Here is a 23631-nt window from a genome sequence, read left to right on the forward strand (position 1 = left end):
CAATATTCTAGTAATAGCACACCCTCTAGCGGATAACAATACCTTACTAAAGCGAAATATAACTCTAACCTATTTTTGTAAACTACAACAAATAAATAAAGCGATCTGACGTAACAACTAAACGACGCAAACTAAATGACGTAATACCTAAATGACGTAACAACTAAACGACGTAAAATAAATGACGTAACAACTAAACGGCCACTAGCGCTATGACTAGAACGACGTACGGAGCGATGTGTTGCAACACGCGTACGAATTTAGTTTACGTAAGGCTGACGACTCGCTTAATCAAACTAGGCTGATCCTAGTATTAGGTAATTTTAATGTAATATCTTAAATTAATAATATACTAAACATAGCATGTGGAAGCTATTGCCTTATGGGCAGGGTTGTGGGCCTTTTAATATAAAAAGTAAAGTGTGCAAGCAAGAGGTATAAATAAATTTCTTATCATTAATTCAATTTAGAAGGTAAATAAAAATAACAAGTATCTCACCTGTATGTTATAAAGGAATCACCTTTCTTGGTCTTTTCCTCACAGCTCATCAGTACCTAAACTAACAACTACCTTAGGACCACATCCAATTCTTCATTTCTCCTTCAAATCACCGTAGAATCGCCTGATTAGTTCTTGTAACAATTACGGTTTAGATTTTAAAAAACAAAATTATTTAATGCAAAAAAGTTAAAACAATTTTTTTTTCTGATTCATATAAAAATAATTCAGTCACCTCCATTCCTCCATTTCTTTATTCTTTATCTTTAAAGTCTCTTTTTCTTGCGACTGGATGCTAAAAATAACATTTTGTTAGAACTTGTTTAGAGGAGCAGATGTTATATGTAGAAAAGCAATCATTTTTATTAAAAGCTGTTAACATCATAATTTTAAAATTATCTTTAAGTCAATTTTAAAACGGTATCTTCCCTGTTTGTGTTGATTCCCAGATCTTTGCTTCTCTAAACGACGTCATCTTTAGTTCCTCCGTTCTTCGCGGCGTAGTCGTCCGTATTTTCGTTCCTCGTGACGTAGTCGTCGGTTTCTCTATTCGACATGACGAAGTAATCATTCTTCGCAAGATCATCACCAGAAACCTCGAAAATAAAAGCACGGGGAAGTTATCTGTGCCTAATTAGGTATTGTTAATATATTTATACACTTTTAAAATGGTGTCGTGTTCTGAATATGCGGACTGTTAAACGCCAGGCATTAAAATAACAAGTGTCGACACGCGCGCGATCCTACCCCTAACCCATTGCATATTCAGATCAACAACACCATATAAACTTTATACAAGTTTTTATAAAACAATTTACACAAATATAGAAAATTCAATCTACTTAACCATTTTTTTGAAGTCCGCTTCGTCGAAACATCTATCTTCAGTGCGAAATAATTTAACTTTAATATATCAAATTAAAGACTATAAATCTTTAAAAAAAAATTTAATATTATAAGTGTAAACAAAACTAAACAAAATGTTATAAAGCTGTTGTTTTAATCCTAAACAAATATGGCCAACTTCTTCAACTACAAAGTCAAACTTAAAATAAAAACTTTTTTATTTAAACCTAAACCTTCAAAACACAAAATCCCGGATGTTAATTTGAACCAATCACGAACGACTATAAAGGAAATGACGTACACTCCGAAATGCAGTCACCCGTTAAACGACGTCACTATTCTACAAATCAATGTATTCTTCCGCTGATACAAACTACTGAAAAATTAATATTTCGCTTATAATTATAACTTAAATGTAAAAGAACAATATTTAATTAAAGTTATAACTTATTATACGTCACTCCTTATATTATAATCAACTTTTAACTTACATAAAACTAGCTTAACTGAACGTCCTTATAAAACCGCGTGTTTAGGCAAATCTCTGAGCAAGAAAAGCGCGTTAATTAAAACCTTGATTAGACGTTGCTGCGTGTTTGCCTCCAACCTATCTCGCTTAACTTTTGTTTAACGAAATATTTAAGCGAAATTCCTAAACAAGACTCCTAATTATGATATGCTTGAAATAAAAATTTAAAGTTGTCAATTTTTATAATATCAACGTATTTCTAAATTCTTGAATATAACAATTGAACCAATTATTATTAAATTTAACTTTAAATTATAAATTACTTACAACTATTTGAAACCAAGGAATTCTTTTTTTTTAAATTTTAATATTCAGGTTACTTTTAGGAGCTCCAAACTTTATATTTCTTTGTTATAAACCATGCATTGTTTGGCACTTGTTGTTAAACAATCTACATTATTGTGCACAATCACTCACTTTTAATCTTAACTAAAACAAACAATTTATCACAATTATGCGTCATAAGAGTTCTTTATTACATAACATAATCACTCATATTATTTGTATTCAGTAAAAAATAAATTATTATTAAGATATTAATGTTTAAAATATGTTTACAAGTTGAATAAAATCAAACGTGAAACACGTGTTTCTCCCTAAGCAGTACAGTAAGCAAACCACGACCTTGTAGTACGGTTGAATTATTTTTGTTTTTATTTTATCCTCGGTAGTCTACAAACAGTAAACCAAATAAAAGATTCAAGTAAAACATCTACCTTACAAAACTTAACAAGATTATAATTGATATAAGTGAAACATAACGTAATAAAGAAATTTGATAAATTATAAAAAATATAACATTTTTAAACTAAAAGCGGGAGCTTTCCAAGATTTTAAACCATAATTAAAAATTAAATTTAAAATGAACAACAAAAACATGGATCAAATTATGAAAAAAAATAGTTGATTAAATAGTTAATTGCAAAAATCTAGTTAAAAATACCAAACTCTTATAACATGGTAGAATGGAACACAAAAAAGACAAAATAATCATAGAATAAGGAAATGAAATATTTGTTCAAATGTCGCATAACATTTAAACCAAACACGAACTTTAACTACTTGTAAATTTTTTAAATTTAAACTTTAAACAAAAAAGCAAAATTAAAATAATTTATCCCTTCTATAGCCTACATAAGTATTATTATTATTTTAATTTATGTGTGTTATCATAAAATAGGCTTAAATAATTAATAACAGTTTATATTTGTTTCCATAGCTTGCTTTTAAGTTGACTAAACACAGTTGGTCCTACAATACAATGCCACTAAAAACATGACGTCACCAAGAATATGGCATCATAATGACGTCTCAAAGATGAATTGGCGAAACTAAATGCTCAGTGTTGATCGGAATTTTTATCGGTTAATTATCAAGTCAAGTTTTTGGATCAAGGCTTCAAGTGAATTTAAAATTCTAAAATACAATTTTAAAAATGTTAAATATTTCCGCAATAAATTTAAAGACACTTAAATCTTCATTATAAAATATAATAATATTTTTACTACAAAATATATTAGTTTAACAATGGATAAGAAATGTGGTTTAAAAACATAATTTAAAATTAAAACAATAATATTATGGATTTAATTAAAACTAATTAAACTAAATATATTAAATGATTGTTATAAAGTTCATAAATTTAATGAATAATATTTAAATTCAACTTACAAATCAATATTTGGACCCGATTTATTTGCTTCACGTAATCGTTGTTGTCCTTCCTTACTGAAACAACCAAATGCCCATAATTCTTTAAAGTTGTGGAGACATGATATGAAAGCATCAATACAACCATCCCCAAGCTCGTTGTCGCTAATATTTAACATTTCCATCTAAACATTTAAGTGTTTAAAACATTTTGTTTTATTTATGGAATAACAAAGCTATATAACCTAAGTCAGCTAAGCCTATTGTAGAAACCATTATTACGTCATAATGATTTGAAACTTTATCGCATTTTACGATGATTTAAATTGTTAATTAAGTAATTAACGAAACGCGATTATTTTAATTATAAAAGTGCAATTTTAATAATTAATATATTTTAAAAAACTAATAATTATAATAAATATATTTGCGTCTTGTTAATTATTTAATTTTAAATAACCACAACGTTAAATAAAAGAGATAAAAAAATTTTGCAATAGAGTATGACGTCACAGAACAATCATAATGACGATTGTTTAAACAATCGTTTGCATTAACTTAGGTAATTTATTCAGTTAAAAATTTTTTTTTTCTTTTTATAAACAATTAAAACTCACTCATTATAATTAATTAATATAATAATTTAACATAATTAATAAAAACAAGATATTCCAAATTCTTAATATGTTAATATAACATTAAAAAAAATAAACTATATTACTTTTAATAAAAAATCATTTTAAAAAAATTATAACTTAATAAAACAATTTAAAAACAAAAAAGAGATTGTAATTATATCCAATAAACCAAACTAACCAACAATTTTAAATATATTCTACTATAATTATATTAAATAAAATACTCACACGAGATGGTAACTTTAAACATCCTTCAGCAATGGCAATCCCACCAACTTCTGTGATGTTACATTTCCTGATATCAAGCTCTTCAAACTTGTCCATAACTTTACCAAGTGCTTCCGCTTCTTCGTTATCAATGTTTTGGTAAGAGGAGTTTAACGAAAATGTTATCTAAAAATAATTTAACAAAATTGATTAAAAAATTATCATAGTTAATACCTAATAATTTCTTAAATAAAAACCAATTATTGAAGCATACTGCTGGTTTACTGTTATCGAAAAAAAAATTTAAAGAATGGCTTTAATAAATTTAGCTTTTTTAAACTTAATGGTATAAACATTTTGCGTATATGTTTTTATAATATTTATGTTAAATTAATAAAGTTTTATTCACCTGCATGTATATAAAAATAATATTTTTTTAAATTATTTTTTATAAAAATAAAGTTTTATTAATAATAAAATTTTATAAGTTTAATAATTTACCACAAAATACTTATTGTCAAACAACAAAATATTGTTTGTGATGTCATACCAATATGAAACCAATTCAAAGTTTTAAACAGTTTAAAAGTTTATTGTATTTTTTAATGTTTAGTTATTTATTATGATTATCTTTAAATAACTGGGATGTATAAATTTATATTTGTCTCCATTTGTAAATGAAAAAATTAAAATCACTTTTTTAACTTAATTTATATGTAAGGTTATTGTTAAGATATAATAATAACATAACCTTGAAAAATACAAGATAAAAAGTTTTTTCGCGTAATAATTAAGCTTGAATAATCAAAACAATATTTTTTAATAATACCCTTTTTTAATGGTACTAATTAACATGCATAAATTAAAAAACAATTAAAATAATCAAGTTTTACAAACCTTAGCCTTTCCTTTCTCAGCTGAAGATATTAACTTTAAACAATCAGTTAAACTTGCTTCTAACTCCATTCTTACAGAAAGAGGTTTGGTGATTCGTTTAAACATGTAGCAAAGATGAATAATATCACTTGGCAACAACTTTTCTTTAAAGTCAAGATCCAGGTTGTCAGGTAGAAGGTTTAACACAGATTGGTTGAGGTCATTATTTTCAGATTCGTACAAATAACTGCTAAGTTGAAGGATTGTAGCAGCGTGCTCTGGTTGTTGATTAGAATCTAAAGATGAAAGACTAAGTTTCTGACATAAGTCTTTGGCATATGTTTTTAACACCACTCGTTTTCCATTACAAACTGTTGTAGAACAAGATTGAAACATAGACAAATTCTTGGAACTGTAGAATCCGAAAAGAAATTTTGTGACTACTTCCCATCGACTAGTGGAAAACTGCGGAACACATTCTTGAAATTCATCTCGACTTGCCAATAAAAATAAATACATAGCAGAAAACAGTTCTTGCCAGGTGAGATGACTGAAGTTGCTTCGTTTGTCTCCTTCTAATATCTTGACTTTCATGTTCGAAGAATCATAAACAAAAGTGTCAAGAAATGTTTTCAGTATATCTTCTGAAATTTCAGCATTTTTAATGTCATTTTGGTCAAAAATAATTTTTGTATTCTTGAAACCATTCCAAGCGAGACAAGCAAGACCCTTGACACCCTCTTTAAGATTTTCGTTGTCAGGAAAATGATCCGATCTAACATAGTGTAATAAAGAAGAAAGCATTACCTGCGTCATTGTTTTTAGTTCAACTGCTGTGTCAGTCAAAATTGCTTGATTTATGCAGTGCATAGTTAGAATGCAGTTGACAGGAACATAATTAAAAGCATCAATATCTGGATGATCTTGCAAGTACTTAGATACTTTAGATGAATTTTCCCCACATATCTGCACGCACATGTTTTCTTGAGCTTCCTTATTAAAACCAAGTAATTTTACGACGAAGTTAGGTCTACAAGAAGGATGCCACTCATACATTTGCTTTGGTCGAGATGTAATAAGCTTATAAGCATTAGGAAATAACTTTCCCTTAAAGATGCTATTTAAAAACTGCTCAGCTGATCCATTTGTAGAAACTAAACTTTTAGGTTCCTTCCCTAGCGTGGTACTATCAGCTTCATCCAGTCCATCAAAGATAAGGATCATGTCAGAACTGTTTTTAATACAATTTAATGATTCTACATCAGTAGATTCTGGCTTATCCCAATCAATAGATGAATTTGCAACAAAAAATCTAAAAATTGACATTTTTTCACGAAAATCAACAGATCGCAACTTAATACAAAATATAAATTTTATATTCAGTAAAAAGTCATTATTTTTGCACCCGATGTCGCTTATAAGCATCTTAATGAGAGTAGTCTTCCCCATCCCAGCAGATCCTATCACCGAAACCACTTTGGAATTTAACTTTACAAATCGTTTTCTGTTTTCTCCCTTTAAATGTTTTTTGTCAGCATCTTTTTTAGCTTTTTGTGTTGCAAATTCAAAAAGTTTATTTAACTTAATTTTAGTTCCAGAGTAATTGTGAGTTAGCTTAGACATTCTTTTAAGTTGTTCCTTTCTGGTATTATGATGATCAACTGAATCCAAGTCTTTAATATCAGTGGAAGAGTATTCAGCAATTTCTAACTCAACATATTCTATCTGTTTGCCTAATTCAACAGGAGAGCAGAACTCACCAGCAAAAAGTCTAGCTTGTTCAAAACATTTTTCAGATAGTTCAACACTTAATGAATTACCTAAAACATAAGTTAAAAACTTAACATTTTAAATAAACAATTTGTTTTTTAATAATAATTTTAAAATATTCTAAAATTTTTCTTTTAAAATTTTTCAAATTTATAGTTATTGCATAAAAGAGTATTATTTTATTAAAAATAAAAACAAAAAAAAGTTTATAAAAAGTAAATTGCTTAAAAAATTACGTTTTAATTTATTAAGCAAATAACATGCATAAACTTACAGTTAAGTAAAAACTTAAACAAACCTTGCAATTTATTTATTTTCTTTGAAAAGAATTTTCGATTCTTTCGTGAAAGCTTTTTATCTAGAAAAAAAACATAAATAATAACAGATTTTAAATTTAAACGCTGCATTTGTGCAAATAAAACTTTAAAGTGGTAATATGTATACTCTTTCTTTTACTTTGTTTTTTTTTTAAGTTATTTTCTTGGTTTTGTTCTTCTTTAAGAACTTCAACTTTTTTTTTTCTGGTTTCTGATTTTTCAGTAAGTTCCTATAATTAAATAAAAATTATTAACTAAAAATTAAGTACACAATTTAAAAAAACAAATTTAATCGTTAATTATTAAGTTAAATCTATTATATACCTTGAGATAATTAAAGTTAATAAAAGATCATGTTTAATTAAAAATCATGCAATTGTGTTAACTTAATTCTATTTAAAACTAATTAAAACATAAACCTCAATTGAAGAAGAGGTAAGGTGGTGATCAGTTTTTGTAAAAGTAGAACCTAAAACCCAATTTACTGAGTTATAACATTTTTGGTCACATTCAAGTTATTTTTTTTAAGCAAAGTAACAACTTTAAGCAGTAAAATTTATTCATTAACCAGTCTTTTTTGTTTTGTATAAAACCAACTACTTACCTTGTTTTGGTTTTGGAAAAACTTTCGTGTATTTTTTTGTTTGGGTTTCTAATTCTTCAGAAAATTCCTGTAAACAAATGCCCAGGTTTATTTTAAATTATAGGTGATGCTACATACTAAACTATATTCTACACGTAGAAGTTAGCACAGTGTATTTAACATTATAAAAAAATTATTTATTTAAAAAAATTTTAAACCTCATTTGAAGGAAAACGTTGCCCTTCTGAAATCGAACCTAAAAGCAAAAATTATAAAAATTTTAGTGAGCTAGAAAGCTAAAAACACTAAGGCTAGAAACACTAAAAGCTAGACATTAAAGAAGGCTATATAGAAAAAAATACTATATAGAAAAAAATACTATATAGAAAAAAATATAGAAAAAATAGAAAAAGGGCTATATAGAAAAAATATAGGCTATATATCAAAAAAGAAGGCTATATATATAGAATTAAAGAAGGCTATATAGAAGGCTAGACATTAAGGATAGAAACACTAAGTTGGAGTTCAACTGCTTTCATAAAAGAGTTTACTCAAGAAGCAATTAGAATTATTCCAAAAATTAAGTTAATATAATTGAATTTCTAATAACAACTTAAAATAATTAAAGACCAAGCCAATTTGTTAAATATTAATAAACAAGAGTGTAAAGTGTGGGTTCTCATACCAAAGCTAAAACAATTACTCACCTTGCGTATTTCTTGTTGACGTTCTTTGTGTTGGAGAAGGATTTAAAATTTCTTTTACCTGGGTTTGAGGTTCCTCAGGATATTCCTTTAAAAAAACTTTAGTTAAGTAAAACAAATTGCTATCCACAGCCTTAAAAAAACAAAATACAAAAAAAGTTAATGTAACTTTTTTTCTTTTGGAACTATGTCACAATAAGATAAATGGTTAAAAAAAAGTTTGTGTAAAACATGTTTTATGTTACAATAACAATAATGCTCATATCCAAGAGCAACATGCAAAACTGCAAAACTTAAAAACCTCGCTTGATGATAAGGAGCTGCAATGTTCATTTTCTTCTGAAGCTGGTCCTTTGAAAACATAAAAAATAAATGTGCAGTAATTAATAAAATATTTAGTTAATTATTATCAAAGTTAATGTATGAGTACTTCTATGAGTTTTAGTTAATAAAATTATCCAAAAAAATGGTAAGAATTTTAACCAACAATTTAAATCATTGAAAAAAGTTTTAATCATTTGCCAGCTTCAACATTTAAAAATTAAAAAAATTAACTAAAAATCATTTATAACTTTTTTTTCTATTTACTATGACTAGGTTGTGGAAAAACTTTTTGGTATCTTCTTTGTTGGGGTTTTGGTTCTTGAGTGGAACTTTCCTATTTAAATAAATATTTTAACATTTGTATTTGGTATGCATTAAACTGGCTTTGGCTTATATCCTAAGATCAATCTTGGAGGTATACAACTTGAGATTAAGTTAGAGTAATATCATGAAATCAATAATATCCTAAACTTGTACAACTTAAGACTAGGTTGGGGTAATATTATGAAATCAATAATATATTAAACTTTAACAACTTGGGACTGGGCCGGGGTTATAACATGAGGTTAATAATATATTAAACTTGTACAAAACTTGTACAACTTAAGACTGGGTTGGGGTTATATCATGAGGTCAATAATATCCTAAACTTGTACAACTTAAGACTGGGTTGGGGTAATATTATGAGGTCAATAATATTTTAAACTTTAACAACTTGGGACTGGGCCGGGGTTATAACATGAGGTTAATAATATTTTAAACTTGTACAACTTAAGACTGGGTTGGGGTAATATTATGAGGTCAATAATATCTTAAACTTGTACAACTTAAGACTGGGTAGCGTTAATATTATGAGGTCAATAATATATTAAACTTTAACAACTGGAGTCTGGGTTGGGGTTATAACATGAGGTTAATAATATATTAAACTTGTACAACTTGAAACTAAGTTGGAAAATAAATATTTTTTTTTAAACAAAAATATGTAGTGATACATTTAACATTAAATATTAGATAAATTAAATACCTTTCTTGGAGAAGGTGTGTTCTGCTCTTTACCTTCTTTTGAGGCACCTGTTTAATGAAAAAATATTAATTATAAAATACAATAGTTATATAACATATAAAATGGTAGTGTAGTTATGCTAAAGTTACAAGTGCTCTATGCTCTTGCTTATGTCAGGGCCTAAGTAGAACTAAAATGCTAAGACTAAGATATTAGGACTAAGATAATAGGATTTAAAAGGCTAAGTTCTGAGTTAGACTAAAATACTAAAACTTGCTAATGTTGAAGCCTAAGAAGAACATGAAATGTTGGTTACAATTTTGTTTGCATGCAAGTTTACTCTAATTCCAAGATTTAAAATACAAGAATATAAGATTAACAAAATTACAATTAATTTTGTTTATTCATGTCATTAAACTTATTTACCACTTGCATAAATATTACAGCGTTCTAAATTTCCTCCAGATACATTTACTCCACCAGATTGGTCGACATTGAGAGTGTTTTGAATATTCTGAGTGTTTTGGATATTCTGAGTGTTTTGGATATTCTGAGTGTTTTGAATATTCTGAGTGTTTTGAATAGTTTGGTTTGAAGTAAGTTGATTTTGATTAATAACAGCAGATTGAACATTTACATTTACCACTGCATCTGCAAAAAAATATTTCAATTAAAAAGGTTGGCATTCAGAATTGTTTTCGGCATAATAAATAAATAATATTTGGCTAACTATTGTGTGTTGTAGTATAGTGACAGCAAATCAATTAAGTCACTTTAGTTTATATATAGTTTATAGTATTTAGGCGAAAGGAAATGTTGAACAAAAAACAGTATAAAACAATGTTGGAACCTTACTTGATTTTAATTCAAAACTTTTTAGTTTACCTTCAACCCTAAAAATATATAACAAACTTACTTGGTGGTAAATTTAATGAACCAAGATCAACACCAGCTGAAATATTTATTACAGGTGCTTGAGAATTCTGTTAAAATGAGTTTGATAAAAATTTTATGTCAAGAAAGTAAAATTTTGTTTGTTAAATAATAAATATATACCTGTGAATCAGTTACATTTGGCAACACTGGATCATTATTATTTGGCAACTCTGGATCATTAACATTTGACAACTCTGGATCGCTAACATTTGGCAACTCTGGATCATTATCATTTGGCAACTCTAGAGAATTTTTTTCCATTCTTTTTGCTAAAAGGTAGTAAAATTTTTTAATTAATTACAGTTTTAAGTTTATTTTGAATAAATAATCTTTAAGGCATGTTTATAGAAAGATTTTATATTCTTAGTCTTAAATTGATATTAGAATCCTAAACATCACTAAACTAATAAGAACAGTGTTCATAATTTAACCAAGTAATTCTTGTTGTGGGTTTGTTAAAATTATTTTATTGTTAACCTCATATATTACTTAAATACATCGCAAAATAACAACATTTCGATTTTGCAATTTTTGCAAAAAAAAATTTTTGCAAAAAAAAAAGAGTTTGCAATTCTTATTATTAAATTTAGGCATGTTGAGTAAATTGAGTTGGCATTTCAATTATATGCTTTTAAATTGTCACTTGACTATTTTTAAAATTTTTTTTTAGCATCACATACTTTACATACTAGCAAGCTTACTTTACGTAACAAAAAATTTTAAATTTAAGCATGACCAGAAAGGTTAAGGACCAATTTAAATTAGGTATGGACTATCTATTATTAACTTACAAGAATTTTTTACTGCAGAATAAGGTTTAGATTTTAAATAAGGTTTAACACATTATAAGAAATTAGGATTAGATATTATTATATTTAATAAACTCTCTTTAGCATCACATACTTTTTTATATTTTTTTATTTAAACCAAAAACATCTACGATTAATAAATCAAGGCATAAAAAGTTTTTATTACATTCAAAAGTGCTTTTAATAATGTGGATTTTTAATTTCGCAAAATTGAAAAATAATTTTCTATAGCGGACCTTTATTGTTTAATGGTTGGCAAACAAAATGCCTGTTTTATATACGGCACTAAAGTGAAAACATTTCTAATAATTTTGCAAAACCTGCAATGCAATTTATTTTTAAATACTCCTTTTAATAACGTTTTCTTTAAAGCCTAAGAGAATAAAATTGATTTAAATAAAAACATTTTAAGTCAAAGACCATTTTTTCATTAGGTAAAATTTATCCAATTTTTAAGTTTTGCAGATATATTAGTCATTGTCTGCAAACAATTTAGACAATGTGGCGTATTATTTGCTTATAAAAATCTGGTATAATATGTACCAGGTTTATTACATACTAGCAAAGTATAATTATATATACCCATGTAAAAACAATAAAAGTGTCAGTCACTTTAATCTTTCCTTAAGGCACAAAAAATGTTTAAAACATGCATTTTTGCAGGTCACCTGTGCAGTAGGATATTTTTTAATGGAACATGGGCCAATATGTAATTAATATAAAGCCTTATATTAACAAATCCTATTTTAATTACAACATATTAAACTTAATAGTTATTGGGTGAAAAAAATAGTAAAAATTCTATTAAAAATAAAATTCAACTGATTTTAAAACAAAATGTCAAAACTTAATCAATTTTAAAATAAAGGAGTGTATTATTTGCTCATAAAACACGTTATAACCTAACCCGGTACATTATACACTAGCAAGGTCACTCTATGTAATGGAAAATTTTAACTTTTAGCAAAACAGAAATGTTAAGTTGCTATTTTATATTCTTAATGCACCCCCCTATTATTAACTTTTATAAATTTTTATCGTGCATATTTATGATTTATATTTTAAAATAAGTTTAACATATTTCGAATAATTTATTGTAAGAAAATTATGCATATGGGATACTAAATTAAATATTATTATTTAACTATTTTATAATTGATATAACTCCATTCTTTTTAGCATTTATTCTATTTTTAACCAGATTAATTTAACATTAACAATAATTTTAAGCACTTTAATGTATTTGGTATTTAGTACAACATAGCAAAATAGCTATGTTACTTAAAAAATAAAAATTATGCTTATAACCCAAGCTTATTTAACTATAAAAACATAAATTAATATATAAGTTTATGAGTTATAAAGTATTAAAATAAAACATTATATTAACAACTTACACTAAAATACCAATTTGATTAAATTTTTGAAACAAAAACCAAGATATTTTTTGGGGTATGATAAGTACATCAAAAAATGTTTTTTGTGTTTTTTAAATTTATTTTAACAAGTTGATTTTAAATTCTACAAAATTATATTAAATATTTCTTTCCCTATACATTGTTTGATCTTGGCAAACAAAATACTTTGTATGTGTCACGTAAATGAAAAACATTTACGATAATATTGCAAAATCTGCAAGACAACTAACCAATAAAAAAACAAAGTTTAAAATTTTAAAGTTATTTTAACATTTACAACAAAAACTAAGTTTTTTACCCAACCTCATGACTTTAGTTATTAAAAAAAATTTTAAAAATCAAAACATAATCAAATATACCCATGTAAAAACAATAATTTAAAGTGTCAGTCAATTTAATATTTCCTTAAGGCACAAAAAATGTTTAAAACATGCATTTTTGCAGGTCACCTGTGTAGCAGGATATTTTTTAATGGAAACATTGTCCAATATGTGATTAATATAAAGCCTTATATTAACAAATCCTATTTTAATTACAACATATTAAACTTGTAAGTTATTGGGTGAAAAAATTAGTAAAATAAAAACCCACATCTATTTTAAAACAAAAACCTAAACTTAATCAATTTTAAAACAAAGGAGTGTAATATTTTCTCATAAAACACTATTATAACCTGTACTGGATGTATTATATAATAGCAAGGTCACTCTATGTAATGGAAAATTTTAACTTAGCAAAAGAGAAATGTTAAGTTGCCATTTTATATTCTTAATCTACCTCCCTTTTACTAACTTTTATGAATTTTTATCGTGCATAATCATGGTTTATATTTAAAAATAAGTTTAACAGATTTTAAGTAATTTATTGCAATAAAATTATACAAATTGGAAATTAAATTAAATATTATTTTTCAACCAAGATGTGAATAGCATAATTTTAATATTTTATACTTTTTTAAGCAGATTAATTTAACATTAACAATAATTTTAAGCACTTTAATGCATTTAGTATTTAGTACAACATAACGTAATTGCTATGCAATTTAGAAAAATAAAATTAGGCTTTAACCTAGGTTTATTTAACGATAGAACAATTTAAAATCATAGATTACCACATAAAACTAAGTTTATTAGTTATAAAGTATTAAAAAAAAGCATGTTATTAACAATATACATTTAAATACTAATTTGATTCTATATATTTAACAGTTTTTTAAATCTAATTTCATTGAATTTTTGAAACAAAAACCAAGATATTTTTTGGGGGGTATAATAAGTTTATCTAAAAATAATTCTTAAAATAAATAGGAATTAAAAATATTTTTGTGTTTATTAAAATTTATTTTAATAAATTGATTTTAAATTCTACAAAATTATATTGAATATTTCTTACCCTATACAATGTTTAATCTTGGCAAACAAAATACTTTGTATGTGTCACATAAGTTAAAAACATTCACGATAATTTTGCAAAATCTACAAAACAACTAACCAATCAAATAACTACGTCAAAGGGGCGTTTTGTTTGCTCATAAAACATTATTATAACCTGTACCAGGTACATACTAGTAAGTGGGCTCTACGTAATGGAAAATTTTAACTTTTTAAGCAGGCAGTGATTTAAAATTTTTAATATTTAACTTATACAGCTTTTTAGTGAATAATTATGGTTTATATTTTAAAATTAGTTTAACATCTTATAAGTTACTTTTTGCATTAAGATGATATTCAAAAGATTAATATTTATTACTTATATACAAGCCAAAGTTTAATTCTTTTTAGCAATTTAACCATTTTTAACTACACTAATTAAACTTTTAAACAATTACATTGCTACAATATCACATACAAGTATAAAATATAAAAAGTCTAAAAAAAGCTTTTTAGACAAACTGTAATGGGCAATGCATAACATAACAACAAAATTAGAATATTTATAAAATAAACTAACCTTTACTCTGTTCTTGGTTTTCTTTAAGAATAATTTTTTTGGTTTCTTCAAGAAAAAATATAGATCCTAATTAAAAAAATTTTAAGAAATTTAAGTTGTAGTTTTTTATAAAATATTAAACAACTTAATTACAAAAATTATAACATAAAATATCACAAGTTTGACATTTTTAAAAATTACCTTTTTGTGTTGTTACCTCTCTTGTGTTGTAGGTTAATTTTATAATTAAAATTATATCTAAAATACATAAGTTACAATAGTAAAAATCCCAAGTTTTACTTTTGAAAAGTGAATTACCTTTTTGTGTTGTGAGTTTTTCTTGTGTTGCCTTTTCTTTCTGGTGATGTAACTTTTCTTGTGTTGTAGGTTCACTTCTATGATGAACAAGAACTTAGAACAGAAACTGTAAGTTTAAAAATAATTTTATTTCTCTTAAATTGTCTTTTTATAGCCCAATTCTATTCATAAAACCTTTTTCCTTTTGTTACATTTTTTCTGTCATGGCATTTCTAAGTTTGTTGACTCAGATATAACATAGCCACGTTTGCCAACTTGATGGCCAGGTCTAAGTATCAACCTTATTTTGCATTTGAAAATCAAAATTTATAAAAGATTCTACAAAAACAAAACCCTATGACAGGTCATTCAAAAAAGCACAAATTTTTGTCCCACGACTTCTCCTACAAAACAATTTAATTACCAAAACAACTACAGGAATAATTATTCCTTAAGGTGATTACTAAGACAATAAACCTACAAATGACCTTATTCCAAGGGTAAATACATCATTATTAAATATATAATGAGCCAGTGGATCAAAATATTAAGACAACTGCCCTTTCCACCTAATTACAGCTCATTCACACAAATAGTTAAACAACTACACACCGTAACCTAATCCCTAGTGCAATTACAACTAACTAATTAATATACAATAACACCAACTAAATTTCTTTAGCAATTACACTCCGGTAACTAATAAACAATCACAAATATAGGCCACAACATTAACTATAAATTTTGTTCATTTATTTTTTAACAATTTATACAAGCATAAAAAAGTAAAATCCAACATTCGATATAAATACCAAAGCACACAAGATAGTTAATTTAAAATCTCATTGTATTAAGTATAAACAATTGGATAACTGCTGTAAATATCTTGAAGATGCCGCTTTACAAATAATACCGAGTTCTCTAACCAGTTTGCTATATAGAAGCAGCTAAACAAAGTATTTTGAATTAATTGACAAAATTAGGAAAATGAGTTTGGTAGCCATGTTAGTTTTGTATTGTACAACTTATAAAATATAATAACTTTTGTGTTACGTAGCTATATATAAAATCCTTGAAATACAATATTCAGGGCAATTTTTAAATCAGGAAATTAGTTTTGGAATTTTCCCATTGTTTTATTGTTTAAAGTTTTACCATCACTGGTGTGTAACTTAGGATCTTTCTTTAAACTTTGTGGAAAATATTAGTACAACATTTTGTCCTTTCGCTCTAAATAACAAAGTTGGTTAAAATATTGTTGCAACTAAAGTAAAAAATATTTTTTACAAGAGCTGAAATAAATTTTTTTTATATATAATAAATTAAAAGACTTTTAATGTAAACATAAAAACAAATGGGAGAAAAATAATAGTTGTTACTGAAAATTACTTAAAATAAGTTATTTAAACTAAGTTATATAGCTCTTTTAGTCTTAGTTGCCACAATACAGCATTTACCAATACAGTTTTTGGGTCCTAAAACAAACTTCTTGTTGGTTAATAAACAGAATCACAATGTAAGTTAAATATCACCCTGGTAAAACACAAAATTTTGTAACCGAAAAAACAATTTTAAAAAAAGAGATAATATGAACTATAGAAGAAATACAATTTCCTCATTTTTATTATCTTTAGATAAACTTTATATCCACTTCCTGGATACAACAAAAATCATCTTGAATATTAAACAAGATGTAACATTACATGTTTTAAGAGTAGTTTGGTTTAAAGCTAATCATGAGGTAGTTGATGAGTGAATATTCTTTCTCTTATCTGTGTTTTGGTTATGGAACAAACCTAAATAAACAATATACTGTTAACATAGTTAAGCTTCTTATTTATACATAAGTTATAAGGTTTGAAACCCACTGCTAGCATGCCAACTGTCATTATGTAAGGTGTCATTGATAATTAACATTTATAAAACAAACAATATTGAGTTAAATATCTTAAAACTTTATTAAACCTGATGGTAAAGGTAAATTTCAATCAAACTATTTAGTTAAACCAAATAAATAGAAAATAATGTCTAGTGCACTTAAGACTAAACCATAATTTTAGGTAAATTTTAGTTGCCTAGTAAACTTTAAAAACCTAAAATTAACTTTTTTTATTTAAATATTAATTAAGGAATACCTCAAGGACGCTGTACATGATCCCAAGGTCGCTTGTTCGGGGGTGAAAAGCAACAAGGTCGAGGGGTTTTGGGGGTTAAGGGGATCAGATTTAGGTCGATACAAACTGAGATATATTGTGGACTGTTTTTTTGGTTCCAAATATAAACGCTATCCAGTAAAGCTGGAATATTTATAACACATAAATGTTGATTCCTTTTTCTAAATAATATGTAATACACACTTAAATAATGAATATGTCTATAAAATATACTGGTTCGAATTAAATTTAATAAATCGCTTATATAAAGTGTATTCTAGAAAGGTGAAGGTCAGGGTTATAATTTAATATATTCTATTCATTTGTTTTAGGTATTCCATTTAACATAATTGGATTAATTTGATACAGTATATTTTAAAGGTACCCAAATAACAAAATATTAAAAAAAAATTATAACATTCTTTATGTGGTATCTTTATCTCATTTTACATTAAGAAATACGAATATTCAACTAATTTCATTTACTTTATGTTTATTGTAATACCGTCATGGTGGAAAGATCCAGACTACAGTTTTTTGTTGATATTTTCAGTAGAAATCTTGAATCAGCAAATAATGATGAGCCATAAATAATATAATCAACTTCTGTAAATATAAAAGTTTTAAAACACAATAAAAAAAGGATTTATAACCTTTAAAAAATAGAGTTTTAAACCAATATAACTCCTAACTTGGCTAGACTTTAGGCCAACATAAATGCAGTACATAACCCGAATTTTAGTAAATACAACAAAAAATGGCTGAGAACAATATATTTGGTAAAAACTACATGAAAAGATAATTCCAATAACATTTGAATAAATTAGTCCCAATATTTTACTCCATGTTTATACAGTTATTGTTCAGAAACCACAAGCATAAAGATAATACTTACATATAACATGAAGTTGCATTAAAGTTAGTTTATTAGAAGTTGGGTTAAGTTGAACATCAATTAATTAACGATTCTCCAGTGTTGCAATTAACAACTACCTGAGCTAATAATAAAGACCGACCATAAACCAACACAATTCACCTAAAAATATTAATTTACGGGATAGGTTATAAATGTATTTACAGCCACTTGTAAAATATACTATGGTACATACATTGTTAGCACACTGAACACAGTTTAATTTCTATTGTAGTTTATGGCACAGTCTTATGGTAAAGTAAAATAAATTTTAATGAATTTCAACCAACAGCGTGGTGTAGTGGTCAGAACACTTGCTATATCACATGAGGTCGTGGATTTAATTCCCACTGCTTTTATGTAGTAGAACCCTTGAGTAAAGCGCTATTAACTTCTGCTGAGTCAGCACTTATTCAGCAGTTTAAATACGGGGCAATTATACCTAAAAATATCTTAAAGGCAAAATTTACTTAAGACTGGGTTGGAGTAACAGATGTTACTCAATGTTGAGGTCGTGATGTCAACCTTCCCACATAAACAAAAAATAAACAAAAACATTAGGGTACAAAAATAATTTCCTTTTTTAAGAAAATATTAAAATAAATAAAGTAATATCTCACCAATTTAACATTTCATATTCTTATGAGGTCACATAATCCACTATGATGTCATAATGTTGGTGCCATGCCACATATATTACTCAACCTAAACATAAAAAAAAATTAAAAAATTAGTTTGTCAATTAATAAACAGAAAAACAGGATCACTTGTACTTACAACTGTAAAGTACGAGAGAGAATTAGCTAGAACCGTAAAGTACAGGAGAAAATAGCAAGGGCTGTTAAATGCAATAGAAAATTAGTTAGGATCGTAAAGTACCAAAAAAAGTTCTTGTGATCCGTTAAATTGTTAAATCCGTTAAATTGATCCGTTAAATCCGTTAAATTGATCCGTTAAATCCGTTAAAGTTCTTGTGATCCGTTAAATCAACATCCGAAGAAAGCTCCTCCACTTCAAGGACAATCCTTAAGATGTTGGTGCGTTGGGCAGCATCCTACACAAGAATTTAAAATTTTTTAATTAATATTTAATTTTTTAATTAATTTTTAAATACAAAAAACTGTAAAATTGTAATAAGTCTGTTTATTAATTACTCCGATAATTAGAATTTTATTTAAATTTTATGTATTTATTTTCTACTCATAATATTTATTAATTATAGTTTAGTTAAATTAAAAAATGTAAGTTTAAAAAATGAGGCCTTTTACAAAACAAAAGAGGTCTTTTTACAAAACAAAAGAGGTCTTTTCACACCACCATGAAGTCGTGGGTTCAATCCCCACTGCTCTCATGCTGTAGCACCCTTAAGTAAGGTGCTATAAACGATAAGAACTCCTGCTGAGCCACTTGATCAGCAGCTTAATTACTGGGCAATTATATTCTCTATAATATCCCAAACTGCTAAAGGCAACTTGAGACCGGGTCGAAGTAACTGATGTTACTCTATGTTTAAGTTGCGCATTCGACTTTCCCACATCGAGGATAAAAATACACAAAAAAAAAACTTTTTAAAAAATCTTGAACAAATTTAATTTAAAAATTTAGTTTTTAGTAAAACTTAAGTACTTACCTTTTGGAGGACAAAATAGTTTACACTGTTTAAATACTGCCCTCTTGTGGAAAGGAAGAATAACCGGCTCTTTAATCTGATCAACAATTTTATCGAGTCCTCCTATATGCTGCCAAGATACCGGGATTTCTACATAATCAAATTTTGAGTTTTGCCAATTTTTAGGTCTTAAAATGTTATTTTGGATAATTTAAAACAAAAAATTTAAACCTTTATGAAGAGGGTTAAAAAGTGGACCTTAAAGATAAGTATGGGATTTTCTAAATCATAAATTTAAGGGTGAATATATATGTTGTTGGTGCATCTAAAACTTTTAGCTTTTTTAACTTAATTGAACTTCAAACACTAGTGGTCTATAACACTTAAAAAATTAAACCAACCTTTAGGAATGATAAGTTGGGAGGCAATGTTGAGTTCATATTCAGTTAACTGAAGGTCTTTAATATTGTTCTTTCCCAGCTGCTTTAACAACTGCTGAGCCTAAAAATATTTTTATTAATTTTTTTGTTAAATTTATTCTTAGAGTATAAAGTTTAATCTAATGTTTACTTTAAAGGCTGAGTTTCAAATCTAGTGACCCTAGACTTCACCCAATGATTACAAATATACAGAAATAGGACAATTTAAGAAGAAAAGCCCAGTAAACCTCTAATCTTACTTTTTGTTCGGCAGTTTTCTTATTTTTTTTAGTCGGATCCATCATAGTAAGAAGTTTATCGACATATTTCCAAAGAAAATAACAAGCACCTGCAGTACAAGCAACCCTTAGAACTAAACCAAATACTTGAGCTCTGCTTGCTGGCTCTCCTGTGGCTGCATTTAATCTTCATATTAAACGCTTATAAATATCCTATGCTATAAAAAAAAAAAAATTTTATTAAAGAGTTCCTCGATGTAGGAAGGTTGAATACGCTACTTTAACATAGAGTAACATCAGTTACTCCGACCCAGTCTCGAGTTGCCTTTGCCAGTTTGGGATATTATATAAGTTATAATTGCCCGATAATTATGCTGCTAATTAAGTGCTGGCTTAGCAGGAGTTTAGAGTGTCTTACTCTCAGCATTTGAGAGCAATGGGATCGAACCCTGGACCTCATGTAGCAGAGCAAATTGTTAACAGTACATAAAAATGTCAAATTAACAATCCTTTAAAATTTTTAAAACTGCCAATGGACGGTTAAAGTTACAAGAACAGTATATATCAATTATCACATTAATGAAACAATGATAACTTTTTGTAAGATATGTAGTGGTAATACTGGGTTTAAATTAAAGTAGTTTATCAAATAGATAGAGTGTATTTTAGAGTAAGTAAATTTAAAAAACAGTAGAAGTTACAAAAACATGATAACAAATGCTAAAGTAAACAGTAAATTAGAGAACTATAAACAAAAAATGACTTATCATTTTTTGTGAAACTTGTTTAGTCATCACATTCTATATCGAGTCTTGATCTCACATTTTTCTTTTTTTTCAAAACATTTTTAAAAATTTTTGAATCCACCTTTTTTGAACTAAGAACATTTTCTTCGTCGAATTTTGCTTCAATGTCTGCTTGGTACTCGATCGCTGACATATTTTCGTGTAAATGATCCAATTCAATATCAGCAGAATTACCTGAAGTATTGACTTCCATTTTCGTTGCTTTTTTGATTCTTTTTTTCCCAACCACATATTCAGGCATTTTAAAAACTTGTGACTTATTAAAAATATCAGAATTATTATCGATGTGTTTATTTTCAATTGCTTCTTTTGGGCGTTTTTTTAGATCGTGTAAAAATGAAAATGCAGCATTAGTGTTTTGACGTTCGTTTATAATATCCGTGTCGGTTAAATCGTACTTCTGCCACTTTTCAGGATCGGTTCTAAAACCAGGTTCAGAGTTTTGTGTTTTAATAACATCTGGATTTAAGTCTTTTATTTCAGAACTTTTTCGTTTCTTTAGAACTTTTTCATAATTATTTTGAGATAATTTGTTTTTTACTCGGTTTAATCCGTCAAAAATTAGAGTTTTTCTGTCAGTGAAGTCCAAATTTTCCTCCAAAAGTTTAAAGTTTTGATCTTCTGTCATTTTAACAATCATTTCTTACAATCTTTAAAACACTGACAAACAATTTAGTGAAAGCAAAGACAGTAAAAAACAACCATTAAAAGAAAAAGCTCAAATAAAATATGGGAGTTTTTTTAGCATCGTCCTCCATATTTATAAATGCAAAAAAGGCGGAATTTTTATAACTTTTCCCTAATCTTCTCCAGGTTACAAAAAACATAAAGGTTACAAAAAATGCAAGTTCGACTATGAAGCGAAAGAGGAGATTGGGAAAAGGTATCCCCCAGTCTGGAAAGTAGGGCAGCGTGCATGCACGAGATTTTTTTCATTAAAAAAAGTGCACGCCTAGAATTAACGTATTGCACGTTTTGCACGCCTGGTGTCTTAAAAAAATGTGCACGCGCAGTACTGACGCCTAAAACACGCTAACATATATCACGCGTGCACGACCGGAAATTTTGGTACGCGTGTACGCGCGGTCACGCATTTTTTTACGCTTGCACGCACGAGATCTCGTTGAAAACTGCCCTACTTTCCAGACTGCGGTATCCGCATTTATAAACCGGGCGAACGACGCCAATAGAGCTCCAAAAATTAAGGTTAACCCAACATTCTTAATAAATAGTTATATAAAAGTTTAATGTCCTTTTATAAGTTTCAATACTCTTCTTAAGCCTTTGGTGACAAGTTCCTCAAAAATATTTGTAAAAGCGGAGGACATTAGCGGATCGCGGATACTTATTTTGTGACAACGCGGGCTATTTTTAATGACGTAATCCATTTTAATTAATTAAGTTTAAAATTAATTTTTTCAATAAAGTGGATAAGCCTCGAAAGTTTTAGAATTAGTTTTCAATTTAAATTTATTTAGCTTATATATTTTTTTAAAAACAATTTTAGGAGTTTTTAATTACTAATTTCTAGTTGAAAAAACATTACCTAAAGAAAGAACGTCCCAACTCGGCCTTTCAAAATAACGTTTGTCCCATTAAATTTGCACATATTTTTATATTAAACAATAATAAAAAAACAAAAATATTTAACATTAAACAACAATAACTATAAAATACACAATAAAAAAGGGTTACATAAGAAAATAGAAAAAATTGTGCGGCACCTTTATAAGGCTGTGCACATTTTAAACACCAAGATAGAAAAAAACGCGCCACGCATGGCGGAGTAACATTTAAGTTAAAGTTAAGATAGTAGTTTTAGGTTGACTACCAAGTATGTTGTTGCTAAGAATAAAAACAAACGTTTAAGCAGGCAACAATATTGGGTTTGCCACATTAGAGATTTGAAACTAATTAAGTAAACACATCGTCGGATAGCGGCACTGTCGGATAGCGACATCAACGAATAGCAGCAGCATCAGATAGCGACATTAACGGATAGCAGCAGCATCGGATAGCGACAACGGATGGCGACATTAACGGATAGCGACATTACCGGATAGGGACATCAACGGATAGCAACATCAACGGATAGCAACATCAACTGATAGCAACATCAACTGATAGCAACATCAACGGATAGCGACATTAACG

At 27.3% G+C, this 23631-nt stretch overlaps 2 protein-coding genes across 10 annotated transcripts; both read right to left on the reverse strand.

Annotated features, from left to right (window-relative positions):
- Nucleotides 1-2472: 2472 nt before the first annotated feature.
- On the reverse strand, nucleotides 2473-19417 carry LOC145745329 (NACHT, LRR and PYD domains-containing protein 3-like). 8 transcript variants are annotated; one of them, XM_082563377.1, is made up of 25 exons: nucleotides 19284-19417; nucleotides 19025-19109; nucleotides 18387-18527; nucleotides 17978-18097; nucleotides 17474-17673; nucleotides 17042-17134; nucleotides 16494-16568; nucleotides 15360-16285; nucleotides 15063-15128; nucleotides 11006-11154; nucleotides 10866-10932; nucleotides 10376-10600; nucleotides 9971-10017; nucleotides 9208-9277; nucleotides 8921-8970; nucleotides 8623-8707; nucleotides 8134-8171; nucleotides 7937-8003; nucleotides 7752-7801; nucleotides 7472-7562; nucleotides 7314-7373; nucleotides 5267-7065; nucleotides 4391-4555; nucleotides 3546-3709; nucleotides 2473-3290 (listed from the first exon to the last, which is right to left on the reverse strand). In XM_082563377.1, exons 10-25 carry the CDS (start codon nucleotides 11144-11146, stop codon nucleotides 3233-3235), a joined length of 3177 nt encoding a protein of 1058 aa, XP_082419503.1. In that variant the 5' UTR covers nucleotides 11147-11154; nucleotides 15063-15128; nucleotides 15360-16285; nucleotides 16494-16568; nucleotides 17042-17134; nucleotides 17474-17673; nucleotides 17978-18097; nucleotides 18387-18527; nucleotides 19025-19109; nucleotides 19284-19417; the 3' UTR covers nucleotides 2473-3232. The 8 variants fall into 8 exon arrangements, with proteins under 8 accessions (XP_082419503.1, XP_082419502.1, XP_082419500.1 ...); XM_082563376.1 differs by having other exon boundaries at nucleotides 15360-15465; nucleotides 16796-17134; XM_082563374.1 differs by having other exon boundaries at nucleotides 16796-17134.
- Nucleotides 19418-20724: 1307 nt separating this feature from the next.
- LOC145745331 (uncharacterized) lies at nucleotides 20725-22791 on the reverse strand. 2 transcript variants are annotated; one of them, XM_082563380.1, is made up of 2 exons: nucleotides 21539-22791; nucleotides 20725-20889 (listed from the first exon to the last, which is right to left on the reverse strand). In XM_082563380.1, the coding sequence occupies exons 1-2, from the start codon at nucleotides 22115-22117 to the stop codon at nucleotides 20866-20868; spliced, it is 603 nt and encodes a 200-aa protein (XP_082419506.1). In that variant the 5' UTR covers nucleotides 22118-22791; the 3' UTR covers nucleotides 20725-20865. The 2 variants fall into 2 exon arrangements, with proteins under 2 accessions (XP_082419506.1, XP_082419505.1); XM_082563379.1 differs by having other exon boundaries at nucleotides 20774-22791.
- Nucleotides 22792-23631: the final 840 nt, after the last annotated feature.

Source organism: Corella eumyota, chromosome 3 (genome assembly GCF_963082875.1).
Source record: "Corella eumyota chromosome 3, kaCorEumy4.1, whole genome shotgun sequence".
Lineage (NCBI taxonomy): Eukaryota > Metazoa > Chordata > Ascidiacea > Phlebobranchia > Corellidae > Corella > Corella eumyota.

Excerpts from the sequence above, each read along its gene's own strand:
- LOC145745329 (XM_082563375.1), bottom strand. The coding sequence starts at position 11,146 with ATGGAAAAAAATTCTCTAGAGTTGCCAAATGATAATGATCCAGAGTTG. Across the intron at positions 8,971-9,207 it reads TTTTCCACAACCTAGTCATA|GACCAGCTTCAGAAGAAAAT; the intron begins GTAAATAGAAAA and ends ATGTTTTCAAAG. Across the intron at positions 3,291-3,545 it reads TCGGGTCCAAATATTGATTT|AATTTTAAATTCACTTGAAG; the intron begins GTAAGTTGAATT and ends ATTGTATTTTAG.
- LOC145745331 (XM_082563379.1), bottom strand. The coding sequence starts at position 22,117 with ATGATTGTTAAAATGACAGAAGATCAAAACTTTAAACTTTTGGAGGAA.